This window comes from Periophthalmus magnuspinnatus, chromosome 6 (assembly GCF_009829125.3).
Source record: "Periophthalmus magnuspinnatus isolate fPerMag1 chromosome 6, fPerMag1.2.pri, whole genome shotgun sequence".
NCBI classification, from domain to species: Eukaryota; Metazoa; Chordata; class Actinopteri; order Gobiiformes; family Gobiidae; genus Periophthalmus; species Periophthalmus magnuspinnatus.
The window spans coordinates 3,651,114-3,671,743 of record NC_047131.1 but is presented as its reverse complement, the minus strand read 5'-3'; the positions used below and the strand labels follow the sequence as shown (position 1 = coordinate 3,671,743).

The 20,630-nt window shown below is 40.3% G+C and overlaps 1 protein-coding gene across 1 annotated transcript in view; it reads right to left on the bottom strand.

The window, feature by feature from the left end:
* tmem117 (transmembrane protein 117) overlaps window positions 1-20,630 on the bottom strand; it is a 79,623-nt gene that overhangs the window by 46,320 nt on the left and 12,673 nt on the right. Inside the window, exon 3 of the mRNA XM_033968205.2 lies at window positions 10,948-11,080. Within this exon, the coding sequence (XP_033824096.1) occupies window positions 10,948-11,080 (133 nt within the window). The remainder of the gene's footprint in view (window positions 1-10,947; window positions 11,081-20,630) is intronic.

Here is a 20,630-nt window from a genome sequence, read left to right as displayed (position 1 = left end):
GTCCTGGTTCAGTCCTGGTTTAGCCCATGTTTAATCCTGGTTTAGTCCTGATTCAGTCCTGGTTTAGACCTCCTTAAGTCTTGGTCTAGTCCTGGTTCAGTCCTGGTTCAGACCTTCTTAAGTCTTGGTCTAGTCCTGGTTTAGTCCTGGGTTAGACCTGGTTCAGTCCTGGTTCAGACCTTCTTAAGACTTGGTCTAGTCCTGGTTTAGTCCTGGTTTAACTTTAGACCATGTTTAGGCTCAATATTACTCAGTACTATACTCTCCATCTTCCTATCCCTTGGTTTAGACCTGGTTTAGATCTTGGTTAGACCTAGTTTAGACCTGGTTTAGTCCCGGATTATAACATGATTTGATTAGTCTTGGTTTAGTCCTTTGTATATTTTCCAGAACATTCCCCATCTCCCTTTGGCTTACTCCTCGTTTGGTGTAACTCTTCACTACTATGACAACCATGAATCGGATTAGAACGCTGCAAGGTCTTTCCTCTTTGTTACTCATGATCCTTTGTGCTTTAGCTTCTCCATTTTGTCTTTGGTGGTGTTTGTTTGCCAATCTGTAGCCGTGGTAATGCTATAAACAGGTAAATTTAAAGGGAAATGTGACATGAGTTATCGTACAGCCATCTGAAATATAGGACTCACTATTCATGCACAGTTGTAGTTTATTTACAGTGTATTGTGTTTATGCTTTTCAAACAAAACCAAACACTCTGTGAACAAGCAAAAGCAAACATTTCATTCTAACGGAATTCTCTGACATTAAAGATGCGCAGTGTAGCTTTTCTGGTCGGGGGTCTTCTACCTGCTTGTCTCTATGGAAATGTGATTACTTTTCTCAGTATATTAAACACTAAAACATACAATCTTACAGCAAGCAGGTAGCCTCTTCACTGAACTTGATCTGGTAGCGCCACCTATGTAGTTAAATGCTAAACTATGGAACATTCTAGGCAAAGTAATAACATCTCCATGGAGAGAAGCTGGTGGTGGAACCAGAAACACTACATAAAGCACTGTAAAGGTGCAGTAGCCTACTTGATTTTTACTGCCTTGACAAAACAGAACTAGTACGGAGTCCTGCAGATGATGGAAAGGAGAATAATTATAGTTACAAAATAAAAAATAAATTATCTTGAGGGAACGAGATATTATATTGAAGGAACGACATAATTATCTTGAGGGAACGACATCATTTTCTTGAAGGAGGGAGATATTGCCTTGAGGGAACATGATATTTTCTATACATATATTTTCACAAAAGCACAAAATATTTAACTTAAAAAATAAAAATAATAACTCGTTCTGTCGTGATAATTAAGTCGTTCCCTCAAGATAATATCGTGTGAGATCTAGTGGCCATGCATTAGTATTATATTTTGCAAATGTCCTATGCCGGGCTCCATAGATTAGTTTATTTTAAGATCAGAGTATCGCCATCAAGGTAAAGCTTTATAATCAATTCAATTCAGTTTTATTTATATCGCACATTTAAAAACAACTTTAGCAGCCCAAAGTGCTTCACATAAAAGTAAACAAACAACAAATGTACAGATAATGCAATACGTAGAAAAAGTACAATAAAACACCAAGATATCCTGGGTTAGCAAGTATTAAATGCCAGGGAGGAGAGGTGGGTTTTCAGTCTAATCTTAAACTTCATTAAGGACTGAGTGAATCTGACAGGCAGAGGGCGCTGTTCCATGGTCTGGTTGCTGCCACAGAAAAGGCTCTGTCACCTCTGGTCAGCTGACCTCTGACCTCAGGGCTCTGGGTGGAGCATAGGGCTGGAGTTACTATAAAATAAAGAGGACCCATAGAGTGCAGATGTTTAAACACTATAACATAGATGCAGACAGTACACAGAGGACTTATTTTGACCTTATCCTATATATCTGTACTGGTGCAAGACAGTATTTGCTTGCTTAAAAGTACAGGCCCTTTAAGCCAATATCAAACCAGAACAAAACCATAAATAAGACTAGGACCAAACTAGGTCTAAACCAGGACTAAAATGCAGTTTCAATGTTTCATCTTTGCAACAATAAACTCACCAAAACCACATTTAGTTAGTAGAAGTGCCTCTATATACTCAGCCACAACATTTGAATAAACAGCAGAGGACAAATACAATGAGAATAGATGACTCCTCTCCGCCATGAAGCTTTGATGAACACATTTTACACCAGTAATCACAAACAAACAGCTGTCATTCAGGCGACAGACCCGGCCTATCAGATCTTGTACTGTGCTTGTTTGTGGCAGGGTCTGTCTAATGTAGCATTGTGAGCCTGTAGCTAGTGTTAATTAAGTGAAGCACTGCTCGCACCAGCTAAGGTCGGAGGAAATTAGTGAATATAAATGAGAAGAGGGAGAGGGAGGAAGACAGGAGAGGGTCAGAGAAACAGCAGGGGGGAAGACCTGAATGCAGGAGGCAAGAGGGAGAGAAAGATGGAAGAGAGAGAGGGAAAGAGAGGGAGAGAGGGGCAGAGACAGAGATGACAAATAAGAGAGAGAGAGAGAGAGAGGCAGACAGGAGAGGGTCAGAGAGTCAGCGGGGGGAAGACCTGGAAGCAGGAGGAAGCAGGAGAGCGAGAGAGAGAGGGAGGGAGGAAGTCAAGATGGGGAGGGAGCGAGAGAGAGAAAGAGAGAAAAAGAGAGAGGGACAAGAGGAGGGAGAAGGCAGGTGAGGAAGGGAGAGAAAGAGAGGAGAGGGACAAACTGGTGAGGGATCTGAAAGCAAGAGAGAGGGGGAAAGAGTGTGAAAGAGTGTGAGAGAGAGAGAGAGAGAGAAAGAGGGGGGGGGGGCAGACAGGAGAGGGTCAGAGAAACAGCAGGGGGTAAGACCTGAAAAGCAAGAGGAGCAGAACAGAAAGCGAGTGGGAGATGGGGAGGGGGAGAGAGAGACAGGAACAATATGGCAGTATGAGGAGGGCAACCTAAGAAGGGCACCCCACTGTGTAAAATGAAGGTGAGATGTCAAACCTAGAGGCAAAAAACCTCGCCTTTGTATAGCACAATAAGCAGAATAGATGCGAAAGAGATACATTTGCAATGTGGAGAAGGTCTAGAAACAATGTGCAATAGTGAGCTGCATTACTATACTTAAAAATCATTTGAAATATACAGAATTTTGTCAATATGCTCGAAACAAACTAAGGACTAAGCCAGGTTTAAAACAGGGTAAACCCACGGTATATTATAGAATAAACTACAGTTTAATAAGCCCGAAAAAAATCTGGACTAAACCAGAACTAAACCAGGACAAAACAAGGACTAAACCAGGACTAAACTAGGACAAAACCAGGACAAAACCAGAACAAAACCAGGACTAAACCAGAACAAAACCAGAACAAAACCAGGACTAAACCAGGATTAAAGCAGGACTAAAGCAGAACTAAAGCAGGACTAAACCAGGTTTACACTCAACCAGGTCTAAAGAGAGGTACAGTCAGGTTTAAACCAGGTCAAAACCAGGTCAAAACCAGGTCAAAACCAGGTCAAAACCAGGTCAAAACCAGGTCAAAACCAGGTCAAAACCAGGTCAAAATCTGGACTAAACCAGGACTAAACCAAGACTAAACCAGGACTAAACAAGGACTAAACAAGGACTAAATCAGTACTAAACCAGGACTAAACCAGGACTAAACCAGGACTAAACCAAAACAAAACCAGGACTAAACCAAAACTAAACCAGGACTAAACCAAAACTAAACCAGGACAAAACCAAAACTAAACCAGGACTAAACCAGGATTAAAGCAGGACTAAAGCAGGACTGAACCAGGTTTACACTCAACCAGGTCTAAAGAGAGGTACAGTCAGGGGTAAACAGGTCAAAACCAGGCCAAAACCAGGCCAAAACCAGGCCAAAACCAGGCCAAAACCAGGCCAAAACCAGGCCAAAACCAGGCCAAAACCAGGACTAAACCAGGACTAAACCAGGACTAAACCAGGTCAAAACCAGGTCTAAAGCACTTCTAAACTAGGTCAGTGCAGTGTCAGTGTGAGACAGGACCAATCTGGCCGCCTGTGAGGAGGACGACCCCAGTGCAGGACCCCAGAGCAGGACTCCTGTGGTGCAGCATCAGGGCAGAATGTCACAGTTAGTGCCAAAAACATGTCCCTGCAATGACCAACCCCAGACCAACAATATTGTGAGATCAGATATTCTACATTTATGGTCTAAGCCAAACTCAAATGATGTGATTAAATGACTTCAATATAAAACGTATGTAATGGACCAGAAAGGGCTAACCAGGACTAATCCAGGCCTAAACTAGGACTAAATCTAAATGTAGACTAACCCAGATCTTTTGGTTCACACATTATTCCATTTTTTAAGCAATAATTGTAATCGCTCAGCCCTGCATTAAAGGTGTACTGCTCAACTTTTCTATTCAAAAGGACTGTCACCTGCTTGTCTATATGGAAATGTCATTGTTTTGTCAAACTTTTAGACTCTAGAATGTTACGCAGTACAGCTAGAAACTTATCTATATTTGCCAACTTCACTATTCGCAACTTAAGTATTCAGGAGAAGTCCAAATTTGTCCTGTGTTATTATTTATTTATTTGATATTATAAAAAAAAAAACTGTTCGTATCTGCGTATGAGCTTTATTTGATTATTTTAGGGAGCTTTCCAGTTCCTTGCGTGATAACCCAGATCTAACGTGCTGCTCTTGGACTAAGATGTGAACGCTAATGGCTGTTGGCAGGGCTCCGGTTCTCCACGGACGGAGGGATGCTGGAAAAGAGAGCAAAAACAGAAGGGAGGAGGACAAGAGAAAGAGAGAGAGAGGAACTACAGGAATATAACATAAGATTCAACAGCACTACAACAGCGCCATCTGTCTGGAAGTATGTGTACGGCAGGGTCTTGTTGATGGATTTGAACAGGCTTACACAACAGATGCACGGACTTTCTGTGAGCAAATTACGGAGATTTTAAATTTTGTTTGTTGAAATGTTGAAAATCAACGGCTCAGTGCACTCAAATCCATTATGTTTGTCGCATCCTGAACAATGGCTCAATCTAAACCAGGACTAGCCCAGAACTAAACCAGGACTAGAGCACTACTAAACCAAGTCTCAAGTCTCTGGACTAAATGGGCTCGAACCAGGACCAAAACACACCAAGTAAAACAATTCACCCTCACATTCAATCAATACTCTAAAGATCAGTTTAGACGCACCAGAACCAAGAAGCCATAACACAAGAATGACATGGAAATACTTGAACATGTTGATCTAAATCTCTAATCGCTATAGTAACGCTGACATATTTTATAAAACAGGTCTACAGAGATGCTCCTGGGATGTGTTCTTTCTTTAATTATCATCTAGTTGCCATGTTAACACGGTTACAAAAGCCATGATGGAAACAGTATTTGAGTTTCACTGCTGTTTCAAGGCCAACGATCTGAAGTAAAAAAAAAAAGACTTAACCACTTTGTGACCAAGGCACTTAAAGCTGTATATTATGTGTTTTATAACTACTGTGGACATCTTGAAAAGTCTTGTGGTGTTACTTAAAGATGGGGTATTACACTTTTATGGGGTATTAACAGGTAACGCATTCCATATTTAGAGCACCGTGTTACCTTTTATTGCTTTGAAAATGCTATACAGTGGTCTCTGGTTTAACGTGGGGGTTATGTTCTAAAAATAACCCACAATAGGTGAAATCGGCGAACTAGTCAGCATTATTTTTTTTTTAACAATTATTCTATGTATTCTATATGTTTTTTGCTGTAAAACCCCTCACCACACACTTTATACACTTTTCTCACACAGGCATTAACATTTTCTCACATTTCTCTCTTGTTTAAACTCTCTCAAAGTTCAAACCTTCGTAGGCGCCTTTGTCGAGGGTTGACGTTTCATCGACATTGTGGGTTTTGTCGGGGAGAAAACTTGCAAACATACAGCACTTCAGAGTCACACTGTGATCCAACATTTATGTAAATTTGTCTGAACACATTCCGTACTGAACAGGAGACACGGCACGGAGGAGACTGGTGGACAATGGTCTACAGTCCCTCAGCCAATCAGGACGCAAAACACAATGCATGTTCATACACTGTAAAAAAGCATGTAAAATTGCACACAAAAAAGTCTGTGAAACATCGAGACCACGAAAGGTGAACTGCGTTATAGTGAGGGACAACTGTATTCGCCAAAAACAATGTATTTAAATCATTTCATTTTTGTTTTTCAGTCCCCCCTCCCTTTGCTCTCCACGCTAAGTCACTCCCTCTTCAGAGTGCTACATTACTTTCATGAAACTACTGCACATGTCATCAGAGTTGTGAAGTTGTAGTGTATTGTGTTGTATTCTGCTTTGCTGCTGTATATTTATGGATAATTGGTATGTAGGAGCCTCAGTGATATAGATTTATGAGCTGAGTATTGAACAAATCACTGTAAGGAGGGTTCGAATAGTGTTTGGGAAAGATTGCAATATTACTCAAACATGCATTGATGACAAAAAAAGTAGATTTTTCATAAAAGGTGCACTACATTATTAGTAGAACACTTGCATATTCCTCCCAGTGTCTGTGTGGGTTTGCTCCAGACACTCCAGTTTCCCCCATCAACCCAAAATATGCACAATAGATGAAATCCTCCAACTAAGGTGGTCCTGACCAAGCCTAGCTCAAGAGCGTTGTGCAGCAGTAGCTCAGTGCTCCTGACAGGTTGCCCCAGCGGCTCTGGTTGAAGGATGGGTCAAAAGCAGCGAATGAATTTTCCTCATGAGGGATTCATAAAATATACCTTAACCTTAACTTAGTTTTCAATTTTCCTCCAAACTTTGAACCATGTCTTAGGTAATTATGCTAGGAGGCTAAGGAGAATTTCTTCGTAGATTTAAGAACCTTTACAGTAACAGTCATCGCACATGTAACTCATCCCTAAGCAGGAAACATTCATCGTCTGGACAGAGCAGCTCCTTCATTCAAGCATTCACTTATTCTGGACAGACTCACAAAAAGCAGACAAGATGGATGCCGGTGTCAGCGCTGTGGCCAGTGACAGATGGAGCGATTATACAACTCATCATTTTGGCACCGGGAAATACACAAAACACTACCACCGGCTAACAGCCTTATGCTCTGGGCTTATCACTGATGTAACAATAACCAGAATATTGTGATGTCTAACTGCCAAAAGTTTCACAATATGGAACTACAAGGTCATCTGATTAAATGTATTGGTTTGCTGCTGCGGCATAAATAACCTGAGGAAACTAGACCATGATCCTTTGCTCCGTGTCAGTGCAGACTACATGAAGAAATAACTCACTAAGCACTTTTAAATCTTAATTCTTTGGATTATGACAGTAATGATTCAAAGTCTTGTCAAGACATTTAAAAGTAAAAAGTTCCATATCTATAATTCTGTAAATATCATACTGTGAGATTTGGCTCTAATTACAGTTCCACTTGTTAAGCATTATAAACAAATATATTTATAGGGTAGATTTATAGGGTTTTTTCCTTCCTTCAGTCTTGTTTACCAGATGCACTTCCTGATACAGACTAGAGTGTGCAAGTCACTACGTCAGAGTAAGATAAGATAATTGACATGTTAGCAAAGTGTTGTAGAAGTAGAGCCACTGTAATAGTGTGTAAATTATACTTTATAGTTCTGTGCAAATGTGTCCTCTGCAGTTGACCCATCCTTTATTTAATCATTCTATTTATTTTAAGAGGACTAAGAAACAGTGTGGATTTCTGCAGCAAAGCACTAAACTGTTCTTTAACTTCTAAGTTTTATATATTTTTTCTGAATGTTATGAAAATTTTCTAGAGTTGTCTTCTGCATTTGAGAAACACGTGCTACAAATCAGCGGCTGTGGTTGAACGGAGGTTTTTTACACTTTATTGTCCGATTCTAGACCCTTCTAAGTCAAGTCCACCTTAGCTGAGTGGATTCGTCAATTGAGCATGTTTTTAGGTTGATAGGGGGAAATGGGAGAGGCCAGAAGAAACTCAGACACAGGAGGAACACGCAAACTCCACACAGCAAACCAGAATTTGTTCTCAGCAGCCCTGGTTTGATTATATTCAAAGTACTTTATACCACTGACACAAGCATCCAAAAGCAGGATAATCCCACTGAGCCATGTTGCAAAAAATGTGCCCAGCAATACATTACTGGCACAATTATTTATATATAGTGTGTCATACATATTAATTATCCAACCAACTACAACTCAAATGTTATCATATAGGCTGAATACCACAAAAAAGTTTTAAAAAGGTACATGTGATAATGATTGAACCTAAAAAACAGTGTTCTTTCTCTCATGTATCGAACAATAATTCAATATAGTAATTATTGTGATGTCCCGGGCCCTATTTGTTACACTGAACAGAACATTGTTTCAGATCTGGTGTGAACGCAGCTTCAAGGGCATGTTTCCTCTCCTCAGACAGACACTTTGCTGATACTCAAACGGATTCCTGTCAGGCGTGATGGGTGGTGTTGGTCTGTACACGCTCAGTACGGCGTCACGCAGCAGGTGGGGCAGTAACATGAGGACGTAGTCTTTTATTTGTGTAATGTTTTATTTTGTATTGGTTATAACGTTCAAAACAATCAATATGCAGAACAGTTTCGAAACTGAAGGTAGTATTGAAACTAGATACCCAAATGAACAAGTATACAGTATAAAGAAAAATAAAAAAATACATAAATAGGACAAAGATGGAGATTTTGTGAGTAGTTCTAGAGCGCCCTTGATCAATATCATAACCAGTACTACAATATAATATTAAAGAAACTACTATTATTTTGTGTTGGAAATTATGTTCTATTGTATAAAGAAAAACATTTTTTTGTTGTTTTTTTAAAAAAAATTTTTATTATCCCTCTGGTACCAACATCAGTACGGAGTAATGGAGTAATCAAGTTTGGAATTTTTGTTTCGTGACAATATTAGTTATGTTTTCTCTCTACCTTTTGGACAAAATGCAATCTGTGGCCTTCCCATTCATCAAAAATCACCCATTCATCACACATTCACACAGATAAGGTGGGTAAAGAGTCTTGTTCAAGAGCACAACAACAGCTTTATGTACAGGTCACAGCTGGGATTGAACCAGTGTTCTGTTTCAACCTTACCACCAGCATCTGTTGGAATATTATTATTCCAGTTTTCATTTTGTATTTTATTTTTTTTGACCTTCACTCTGTAAAAAAATTATTACATTTTCAAAGAGTTATTTTTCATATTTTTCCTGTTTTCATTTTTCTACAGTTTTTCTGTTTTATTTCTTCAGCATTTATTTATTTTCAGTATTCAGACAAATACTGTTTTATAAAATCCATACTGCTCACTCTTTGGTCGGCTATGGAAAAAAACAAAGAAAAATAAATTTAAAAAAGGCAATAAATTAAGGTTAGGGCAAAAGAAATAGCCAAGCCTTATAAATGGTCAGCATCAGGCCAGCTCAACAGAGTCTGTGAACAAAGTAATAAATCTGTGAACAGCTCCAGGCTCCTGCAGTACCTGTGTTTTACCACCAGGGCTGATGGATTATTAGGGCCCTGTCACGCTGCTGCTCAACCAAGACGTATAAGATCAATCACAGGAGAAGAGGGAGAGCACGTGACACATGAGGAGGAAGAGGAGGAGGTGGAGGAGGAGGAAGAACAGGGGGAACAGGAAGAAGAGGAGGAAAGGGAAGAAGAGGAAAAGGAAGAGAAGGAAGAAGATGAGAAAGGGAAGCAGGAGACAGAGGAAGAAGATGATGACAAAGAAAAGGAGGAAGAGGAGGAAGAAAAGGAGGAAGAGAAGGAAGAGTAAGCAGAGGCGGAGGATGAGAAAGAGAAGGAGGAAGAGAAAGAAGAGGAGGAAAGGGAGAAAGAGGAAAAGGAAGAGAAGGAAGAAGATAAGAAAGGGAAGCAGGAGACAGAGCAAGAGGAAGAAGAAAAGGAGGAAGAGGAGGAAGAGTAAACGGAGCCGGAGGATGAGAAAGAAGGAGGGAGAGGAAGAAGAGGAGGAAAGGGAGGAAGAGGAAAAGGAAGAGAAGGAAGAAAATAAGAAAGGGGAGCAGGAGACAGAGGAAGAAAAGGAGGAAAAGGAAGGGGAGGTCAAGAGTAAGCAGAGGCAGAGGATGAGAAAGAAGGAGGAAGAGGAAGAAGAGGAGGAAAGGGAGGAAGAGGAAAAGGAAGAGAAGGAAGAAGATGAGAAAGGGGAGCAGGAGACAGAGGAAGAGGAGGAAGACAAGAAGGAGGAAGAAAAGGAGGAAGAGGAGGAAGAAAAGAAGAAAGAAGTGGAAGCAGAGGCGGAGGATGAGAAAGAGAAGGAGGAGGAAGAGGAAGGGGGGGATGGAAGAGAAAGAGAAATAGCAGGAAGAAGAGGAGGAAAAGAAGGAGGTGGATAATGAGGGAGAGGAAGAAGAGGAGAAAGAGGAAACGCATGACCTGCAGGTTCTCAAACTGTGGTTCTGGTAACACTAGTGGAACTCCAGCTCCTTCTCAAAGTACTGGTAAGACTTTTGCAGTTTTAGTGCAGTCATTTCTGTAGCTACAAGTTTACACAAGCAAAAAGGGTTAATATAGGTCAACTGGGGGAAAACTAAGGAAAACTTTGCAAATGTTGTACCTAGTGCAGAGTCTTAAATATAGGTTTTAGTGAAATGTCCCACCTGCCATATGCGCTTTAGAATAATGTATGTTTTAACTCTAGGCCTTAGTCATGAAATTTTTAGCGCAGCAGATGTTAGCTGTGGAAAAGTACCCGCATGGGTTTCAACTTCTTTTTATAACTGCATCATTTGGAGGACTTTTTCCCCATTCAAAAGATGTAATATTTACTTTTAAATCATTAATCGCCATGGCAACAGTCCTTATTTTCCTTCACTGTGAAACCTTTGGAGAGAGGAGCAGACTGAATTTATTTGATGAACAGAAAGACAGATAGATAAAAAAGTCTTACTCCATGCTGCCGGCCATGAGCAGGAACAGGTTGTAGATGTGGGAGAAGATGAAGAGGAAGAGGATTGTGCTGAAGAACATGGTCATCCACGAGCCATGGTCCTCACGAAACATTTTCAAACGGAGATATCGGCCTGGAGAGAGAGAGATGAGAGAGGAGGAGAGAGAGGGAGGAAGAGAGGCGGAGAGAAGAAGTAAGGGCTACATGTTAGTGAAGAACAAACCGCAGAGGTCAGGAAAGTTAATAAGGCCGAATTCTGAGTATATACTGCAAATACACAGAGCGCAGTGAACGTATATGAGCTGATAGGATAAACTGTATCAAAATATACTGGGACTAAATCCAGAACTAAACTAGGACTAGGACCAGGACCAGAGCAGAGCCAAGTTTATTTTCAGGACCAAACTGGGCCCAAACAGGACAAGCGTGAACACATCCTAACAGAAACTGACAATTGACAAATAGAATGCACTACCTCCATTTATTATCTACGATCTGACAAAAGAAGAAGATCCACTCCTCTGTCGAACACATGACCTTTAAGAGCACTTTTATCATATCAGATTGAGGGGTGGGGGTTTCTACGCAAGAGTCACTGTTTTTGAAGGATATAACCAAACTGATAAACCACAAATAATGAATCTTTTTTTTTTATTATTATTATTATTATCCGAGATTGGTTCCACTAATAACATTTTTTTTTTTTAATAAGGCAACGATTTCTTTTAAAGGGAAGGCGTATTAACTGTAACGCAAAACATATTTAGATCACCATGTTTCCTTTCATTGTTTTGAAAATGCTATATATTCGCCAGAAAACAGCGTATTAACATGTTTTATAAGTTTCATTTTTTGACGCTGCATCTCCCCTCCTTTTGCTCTCCATGCTATGTCACTCCCCCTTCAGAGCGCTATCATTTTGCTAAAGAAACTACTGCTCATCACGCTGCTGTGTACAGTTTTGTATCATATTTTTGTATATTTATGGAGAATTGTCATGTGGGAGCGCGGGTGACGTAGGCGTACGAGTTGAACGCTGCGCAGAATCTTACCGCTAACCGTAATCGTCGATAAATGACCTCTTCAGGCATGATTTTGATGAGGAAACATTATGACAAGCTAAAAACATCTAATACCTCTTCATAATACCTCTTCTTTGAACATGCTCTTGAGCACCTTCATCTTCTAAATATCTACAGACAATAGTAACCAGACTATAGTTCTCACCAACTGTATACGACACAATAATGGGGCAGGTTACCAGATCGTTCAAGCAAAAAATAAGATATGCGGATCTTCTGTTTCAGTCTAAAACAGTGAATAGTTTATTTGAGTTCTACAAGCCCCGGCCCTCCATCTGAAATGATTCTATCACATTTCAGTATGTCACGAACCTAACCTATTGCTTTTCTAACAGTTTAATCTATTCCCTAATACATCTGCATTATTTTCATGTCAGCAGTTACGCCTTTGGAGATTGGACAGGTGATGTTAACATTTGTGACCTGTGTTTTTGAATACGCTGCTGTTTGAGTGTAATTATGTAGAAATATGTCCCTGACAGAGCTACAGATTGATTCAAATCCTCTGCTCGGGCACAGAATACAAAATGTCCTCTGTACTGGAGATGTTGGGCACAAAGTACAAGGAATATATTAGCTACAGAAATGGTCTACGTTAATGGAGTTTGGTTGGTGGATTTGCTTTTCATAATTCTATAAACAGATTTCCAATTTAAATATGTTCAGTTTGAGATGTGAATGTCTGGTGTAGTCAGTGTAATATCTCCTGTGAAATTATCCAAATGAAATGGACAGATTAAGTGGGATTAGGGCTGATATGACAAAAAAAGTGAATAACATTTTTCATATATAGAGTGATCACGACGATGGATGTGATTTTAAAGAGGAGGTATGGGTCTTCTATGTGGTATTAATGTCTAACAACATATTTAGATCAGCATTTTATTTTTATTATTTTTATTTTTAGTTTAATTTTTGACATTCCACCCGCTGTTTCGTGAGGCGAGGGTGGAGCAGGGAGGGGCCGTGTGGTGGGAGGATGACGAGGGCTGCAGAGAACTTCCTGTTATGTATTATTATTATTATTATTATGTTATGTATTCCCTGTCACGATAATTACTATATCGACTTGAATATGTGATACAAGGAACAATAATTTTTGGGGTCAGCATTTATCGCGTGTCCCTTTTCTTTAAACTACTGAGAACATTTTGGTTATCTTTTGGCTTTATGATAAGATTTGAACTACAAAAGGTTAAATTCATAACTTCTATGTCTTGTTGCAGATGGAAACTGAGTAATAAAGTGTTTTATTCCGCTGTAAAAACAAATAAAAATGGCTCTTACTCTTAACTTCCTGGACACAGACTTCCTTCAAATTCCCAACTCTGTTCCGAAGCTCATGTTTTTACTAACAGAAGGCTGGCTGTAGCTCTCTTGATTAAAAAGACCCACGCATATCACTGACGATTACAGAGATGACCCAATCCTCATTAGACTTTGATTAATTGCGCAGCCACAAGTGAGGTGAAATAATCATATACGCAATTAGTTTCCGGCTACTTTGGGTGACATCTTACTCTAAACAGTATTTAAAGATTGCATTTTGAATTTGGCGAGGTGTCGGCTCAGTTTTTTAAGACTAGATCACTCATCCACTGGAGGGTTGACGTTCGATTCCCGCTTGAGTGATACTGTGCATATTGTTGTTGTGTCCTTGAGCAAGACACGCCCCGATTCCCTCTCTACCACGCGCCCTTGAAGAAGAGAAGCAGTGCAGAGCTCAGAGAGACTCCAGCTGTTTGCAGGCAAATCCACTGTCACTTCATTCTGGACCCGACACTCGACACTTTGTTCAAACTCCCCTCTCCTTAACCCCCTCACACTCTTCTTACTCCTCCTCTTTCCTTCTCTCTTCCCCCTCCCACTTTCTCCCCAACCCTCAGACTCTCCCTCGCCCTATACTCTCTCTTCCTGTGCATCCCTCACTCTCCCCTTTTTTTCTCTCTACCCCACCCTCTGCCCACCTCTTTCTCTCTTTCACTGCATCCCTCCCATCTTTCCTCCCTCTTTCTCTCTCTGCATTTTAACTACACTCTTTCCTTACCACTCACCCTCCCCCTCCCTTTATCTTCTCCTCCCTCCCTCTGCGCTCCATCTTTCTCTTGCCATTTCCTTGCATCACATCTTCTCTTTCCCCTTTACTTCTTTCTACCCCCTCTTCCTCAACCCCTCTGTCATTCTCTCTCTACTCGCTCTCTTCGCTTGCATAACCCATCTCTGTCTTCTCCGTCTTTCTCTACGCGTCTTTCTCCCTCACTCTCTCATCTCTCTCCCCTTTCTCTCCCTCCCTCTCCTCTCTCTTTCCTTGCATTCCTTACCGCATTTTAACTGCGCGCTCTCTCTCCCTACCGTTCATCCGTCTCGCTCCCCCTCTGCATTATAACCCCCCCCTCTCTCTCTCTATCACCCCGTCTATCTCTCTCTCCATCTCTCCCTCTCCTCTCTCTGATCCGGTGCCAAACGTGCCCATCTTCCTAAGTCTTTGTTTTCTCGCTACCTCCGTCTCCATCAGCATCGCTTTGAGTTAGAGCTCTACCGAGGCCTCATTGTATAACATAAACATAGTCACACACACATGTACACACACACACACACACACACACAAAGCACAAAACAGCATTTATTTCCCTATTAAAGGCCGACTGTTTACCTCCAATAGTTTCCCGTGTAGTTTAGTCTCGCAGTGAGCCTTCTGGGACGCGCTCATAAACCGACAGATGTTATCTCCCCTCTGGTGCCAAAATACTGTTAAACTAATCTGAGCTTTTTCTGGCTGTATCAAATTATTTATAAGTACAATTATGATATCGAGATTGTCAATCATGAGAAAACAAGGCGCACGCTAATGTTTCGTTTTATGTTGCAGGTTTGTGTAATACTCAAACACACAAGATTATTATATTTAAGACTTTGCTCAAAATTGTTACTTTTTCAAACAGTTTGGCCATTTTTTTAGGTTTCAAATGTTTTTCATGTGTTTGAGCAAAATGTGTCTTGCCCCAGTACAGATATATTACATAAGCAGCTCTTGAGATTAAAAAAAAAAAAAAAAAAAGCCTGCTACAGACTGTTTGCATCTAATTATAAAGCCTTTTATTGTCCGTTAGCATGCTAGTTGCAGTGGTACTCCATTTTGTTACTTGAGTAAAAGTACAGATACCATAGCAAAAAAAATGCTTAAGTAAAAGCAAAAGTGACATGAAAAAATCTACTAAAGTAAAAGTATTAAAGGACCTCTTTAAAAATGTACTTAAAGAGTAAAAAGTAAAGATATACTATAAATATTTTGTGGTCTTATAAGGATTCAAAGATATTGTGCCGAAATTTGTTTAACAGTAACAATTAAATAGATAGTTGTTTTTTCTTCCTAGCTGTTTTTATCTATATATTTTTGTTTGCTCAAACTACGAATGTGTTAAAAATAAAGCCTTCAGAGTTTTCAGCAGGTCTCAAACTCTTATAAAAAATACTTCTACTCTTCAGTCCAGTAAAAAAAAAAAAATGTAGTTGAGTAGAAAGTACTCATATCTACTCTGAAATGTAGAGAAGTAAAAGTAAAAAGAATCCACTTTAAAATGTACTTAACTTAACTTTATACTACTTTTAATTTGTTACTGGACAGTTGTCAGAGCTAAACTCCACTCTGGGCTCTGACAGTTGTGAAAAGCACTTATAAACTCATCAAGAAGAATAACTAGGATGTTCTGAATGCATAAAGCACGTGAGGAATAACTCGCAAACAGTTTAAAATGAACTAGCTCTGTTTCTGACATTTTTAAGAGTAAAAATCAGGTAGAGCACCTTTAAGTCTGTCAAGCTCCACTCAAACGGTGTGATATTTCAGGCCTCATCACGGCTGCATAATTGAATGGACTTGCATGGCTGAACTTAATTGCCTGTGGTGCCAATGAGCCCTGACCTGGACGCACAGGGCACACGCCGTATCGGCACATCTGACTCAAGACCAGTGAGAGGCGCCGCTGAGCACAACGAGCCCTTCACACAGAGACACATTACTAACCAGACCACTGCCCGATAAGAGTGATTTATGTGAGACGCCTGCGGTGCAAGAGAGGGGTTTAGTGTAGAGGAGGTCTGAAAGATTTGTGTTGTGTTGGTTTGAACAAAAAACAAGATAAATATACTCAAAATTGAGATTAAGATTAAGATTGTGCAGAAAAAACACTCATGACTGATGTTTGACTGATTTCTAGATAAGTTATTTTCACTTATAACAAAGTAGAATTCTATAATAGTTGTATAAAACTTAATCATATTAATTGTGACACAAAATTACCATCTCAGACCTAGTTTGAGTAGTTTTGTACAAATACTTAGCATAGTACTTTTACTCAAGCTATTTTATTTACGGACAAAATGGGTTTGTATTAAAATAGTAGTGGCAGCAGATACTAAAAGTAGCATAGTCCAAAATACTGAAATACTTTGTTAATATTTATACTTTTTAATTATGATCCATGAAATATATGGTGTAGAGGTTGTGTTCTATGCTGTGTCTCTATAAATGAGGGCTTTAGGGGGCTTTTTCTGTGTGGTCTGTAGCTACAAACGTGTGGCTCTGTCTCCATCTAGTGGTGACTCTTGGTAGAACAGTGATGAGTTGTAATTACAAAACACAGTACAGTGTGTATACTTTGAATTGACTTCCAATATCTGTGAAGCCCTACAGCTAAATCTGCACCATCAGCCTGTCAGACTGTCCAACTTATCCTCACATCTGCACTGAACAAGTGAAAAATCTACTGAAACATAAACTACAATTACCTACAATTCAGGACCCCAGAAGTCAATGATTCTTTTTGATGCTAAATGCTACACCTCCCTCCTCTTCTTCTTCCTTCTATTTTTCCCTCCTCTTCTCTTTTGCCTTCTTCTATTGCACCTCCTCCTCTTCTTCCACCTCCCTCTTCCTCTTCTTTTTCCTCCTCCTCCTGCTCCTATTCTTCCTGCTCGTCCTCTTCTCCTCTGTCTCTTATTTTTACTCCTCCTTACTCCTCTCTTTCTTATCCTTCCTTCTACTTTCTCTCCTCTTTCTCCCCCTCCTCTTCCTGCTTTCCCTCTTATGCCTCTTTTTTCCTCCTCCTCCTTTTCCTCTTCCTTCCCTTCCTCCTCCTTTCCCTCTTCTTCCTCCTCTTCCTCTCTTGCTCCTCTTCTTCAGCCCTCTCTCTTCCCCCTCTTTCTCTTCCTCCTCCTATTTTTCCTGCTCATCCTCTTTCCTATTCCTCCTCTTCCTCTTTTTTTACTCCTCCTCTTATTCCTTGCTCTTCTTCCTTTTCCTCCTCTTTCACCTGCTCCTCTTTCTGCTCTCCCTCTTCTGCCTTTTTTCCTCCTCTCCTTCGTCTTCCTCCTCCTCCTCTCCCTCTTCTTCCTCCTCTCCCTCTTCTTCTTCTTCCTCCTCCTCTCCCTCTTCTTCCTCCTCCTCTCCCTCTTCTTCCTCCTCCTCTCCCTCTTCGTCCTCCTCCTCCTCTTCTTCCTCCTCTCCCTCTTCTTCTTCTTCCTCCTCCTCCTCCTCTCACTCTTCTCCCTCCTCCTCCTCTCACTCTTCTCCCTCCTCCTCCTCTCACTCCTCTCCCTACTCCTCCTCTCACTCTTCTCCCTACTCCTCCTCCTCCTCTTCCTCCTCTCTCTCTTCTTCCTCCTCCTCCTCCTCACAGCGTGTAATGAGATCATATGAAATCATTGAGCGGGACGTGATCTGTAAAGGCTAAAGATTTACACTGGTAATCCACTTACAGGACACACAGAGGAGCCGCGCTGAGTCACACAGACACACGAGTACACCAGCCTGCTGTCACACGGGCAGGATTACAAGTGAGATTTTGAACAATGCTGAGGTTAATTGAATAAGTTTACCCTCTCACTGTTTTATTAACTTGCTTTTGTGAAATTAAACTATGATTTTGGTAGGAGTGAAAGGTTTTCTCTTCCTGTTCTTGGAGCCTATTAGCTTAAATTAATCTTCCAGGCTGCATTTAAATTAAACTGGAGTACCCAACTTTGTTCTTGTAAGAGTCGCCCATAGTATATTGTAAAAACGGCAGCTGCGCACAATCTGTCTGTCCATCCGTCCATCCGTTTTCTTCCTCTTATCTGGGGCTGGGTCGCGGGGGCAGCAGTCTAAGCTACTCCCTCGCACCTACAACACAGGACAGGACGTTTCAAACACTCTACTACCTGAGCCAATGTCGCCCCAGATATAATGTTGTGATGTGCAGTATACCGACGCTTTAGGTCCATAGATGCTGAGATAAACCCGTCTAAAATGTTAATTAAACTAATAAAGAGATGATTCATTAACATGTTTGTGCAGTGACACTCTGTTTTCCAGCTCTGTGCTAAAACACATTTGGCTGGTGTTACTCAGACTCCAGTATCCATATGTGCTCACAGCTCAGAGAAGCAACATTAACACACTCTAAAATGTCTTAATTACAATTTTGGCAGCCTCCTCGCTCTGTAATCCCGACTGTAGCACATTTTTAATTTAATTTATGATCAAACATGGAATAACTGATGAAAGGAGTCTTGCCGTTTTTACTAATGCAGTGACCGTGACCTCCGCAGTTCTAGGTCTTTGGTGGGAGACTTCACTTAGTTAAATGTGAGAATAAATGACTTGTACGTAATTAATTAATCTAATTTAAAGAAGCACTGTGTCACTTTTCTGGCCCGCTTCCGGTTTGACTCCATGGTGACGTTACTGCTTTGCCTGAATATTCCGCAGTATGGCGTTAAACAAATCCATCTCCATGTAGACAAGCAGATTCCAGGTCAGATCCGTGGAGAGGAGATCCCACTCACAGTAAGAATATATGTTTTTAAACGTGTTTTTGAGCAGTAAAAACACTTCTCATTTAAATATATGCAAGATAGATAAGTTTTAATGCCATACGTCAGAACATTCGACAAGCAGGAGACACACCGCGTCAACTTACAGCTCAGATCTGCGGAGAGGCAACCCTGCTCTCAGTAAGAATGTATGTTTTCAACTTATTTCCAAACTATTACTGATGTCATAGATTGATGTCAAGGTAGGTAGAACTGGCCAAATGAGGGGTTATAGTTACACTAACCCATTCTAGGGACAAGCACGTGTCAAATCCCCCTAGAGAAAAGTTACATAGTGCATCTTTAAGGATAGATAAAGACACATTTGGACTTTAAATCTTCAAACAGCGACATGTCCTGTTTTTATACACACAGCGATCTACTCCCACCCTTGCAGTTTGTCGTAGTAATAGTCTCGCTAACACGCGCTATGCACACGTCCCCATATTTACATGTACTCTAGCCCCTCACGCGGCGCTCTCATTCATCACAGCTCTACAAGGCTCCATGAGGGAGAGAGAGGGACCTCCACCCGCAGCTCAGAGTCCCCCAGGGCCAAACCGCGCAGAGCCAAGAGTCTACAGCATAAATCAGGATAATACTGAAACACTGACAGCACAGGACTACGGAGAGGCTACACACAAGAGTACTTACTATTCTATCTCTATTCTAGGGATGTGTAGAAGATGGGACAGAACTAGGTCTAAGTTAGGATTAAACAAAGTCTAAAATAGGTTCATCTAGACATAACCAAGACTTAGGAGGTCAGAAATCAGGTTTATAGGGCCCACATATGCGATTTTCTGAGTTATGTTTTAATGTTTCTTCATCACAAACACACCTGGAGTTGTGTTTCATTTCATTCACACACAAACTCCTGCATTATAACATGGATAAAAGCTCACAAGAATCAATTTTGTGTAATATAGAACCTAAGATGTAAACAAGAGGCAAACAGCGACAAAAGAAGCAATTATGAAATGTATTTTAAATTATGAAAATGCAAAGCCAATTCTAAAAAAGGAGGAATTTAATCAGGTCTAAATCAAGCCTTATTTGGGTTTATATTTGTAAAAAAAATTAGGTGAGTAAAATCAGGAAAATCAGGTAAAAAATGATTTAACCAGATCAAAACAAAGCCTTAACCAGGCAGAATACAATGAAAACATTTCTAAAAAGTGCACATTTGGTTAAATGGTGCACCTTTCAGTGTGATTAAACTATAAAAAGGTTCCTCCAAGACACAGCGAGTGGCTCTTATTACTTATTATCACTGAAGAGGCACAAAGTTCTAGACATGTAGGACTAGACATGGGACCATATTGAAATGTGTCATGATCACGATTAACGATTACATCACGATAATGATTAAAGTTGATGGCGGTTTAAAAATGTTCTGGACATGAATAATTATAATTTTTATCATGAAGAGGTTTATATTCAGTGAATTTCAACTGTATTTGCCGTAATGTGCGGTAACATTTAAAACAACTTCCGCTGCCAAAAGTATTTCACATAAAAGTCAACAAAAAACAAATATACAGATATGAAGAAATAGGAAAGGAACAATAAAACACCAACATATATTGTGTCTAGCTAGTATTAAATGCTAGGGAGAAGAGGTGGGTTTTCAGTCTAGTCTTAAAATGTGTTAGTCTGAGATGATCTAGTATCGTACTTATCATGATTATATAAAATGTCCCATGAAAGATGATTGTCAACCCTTTTAATCACGGTAAACGATATTAT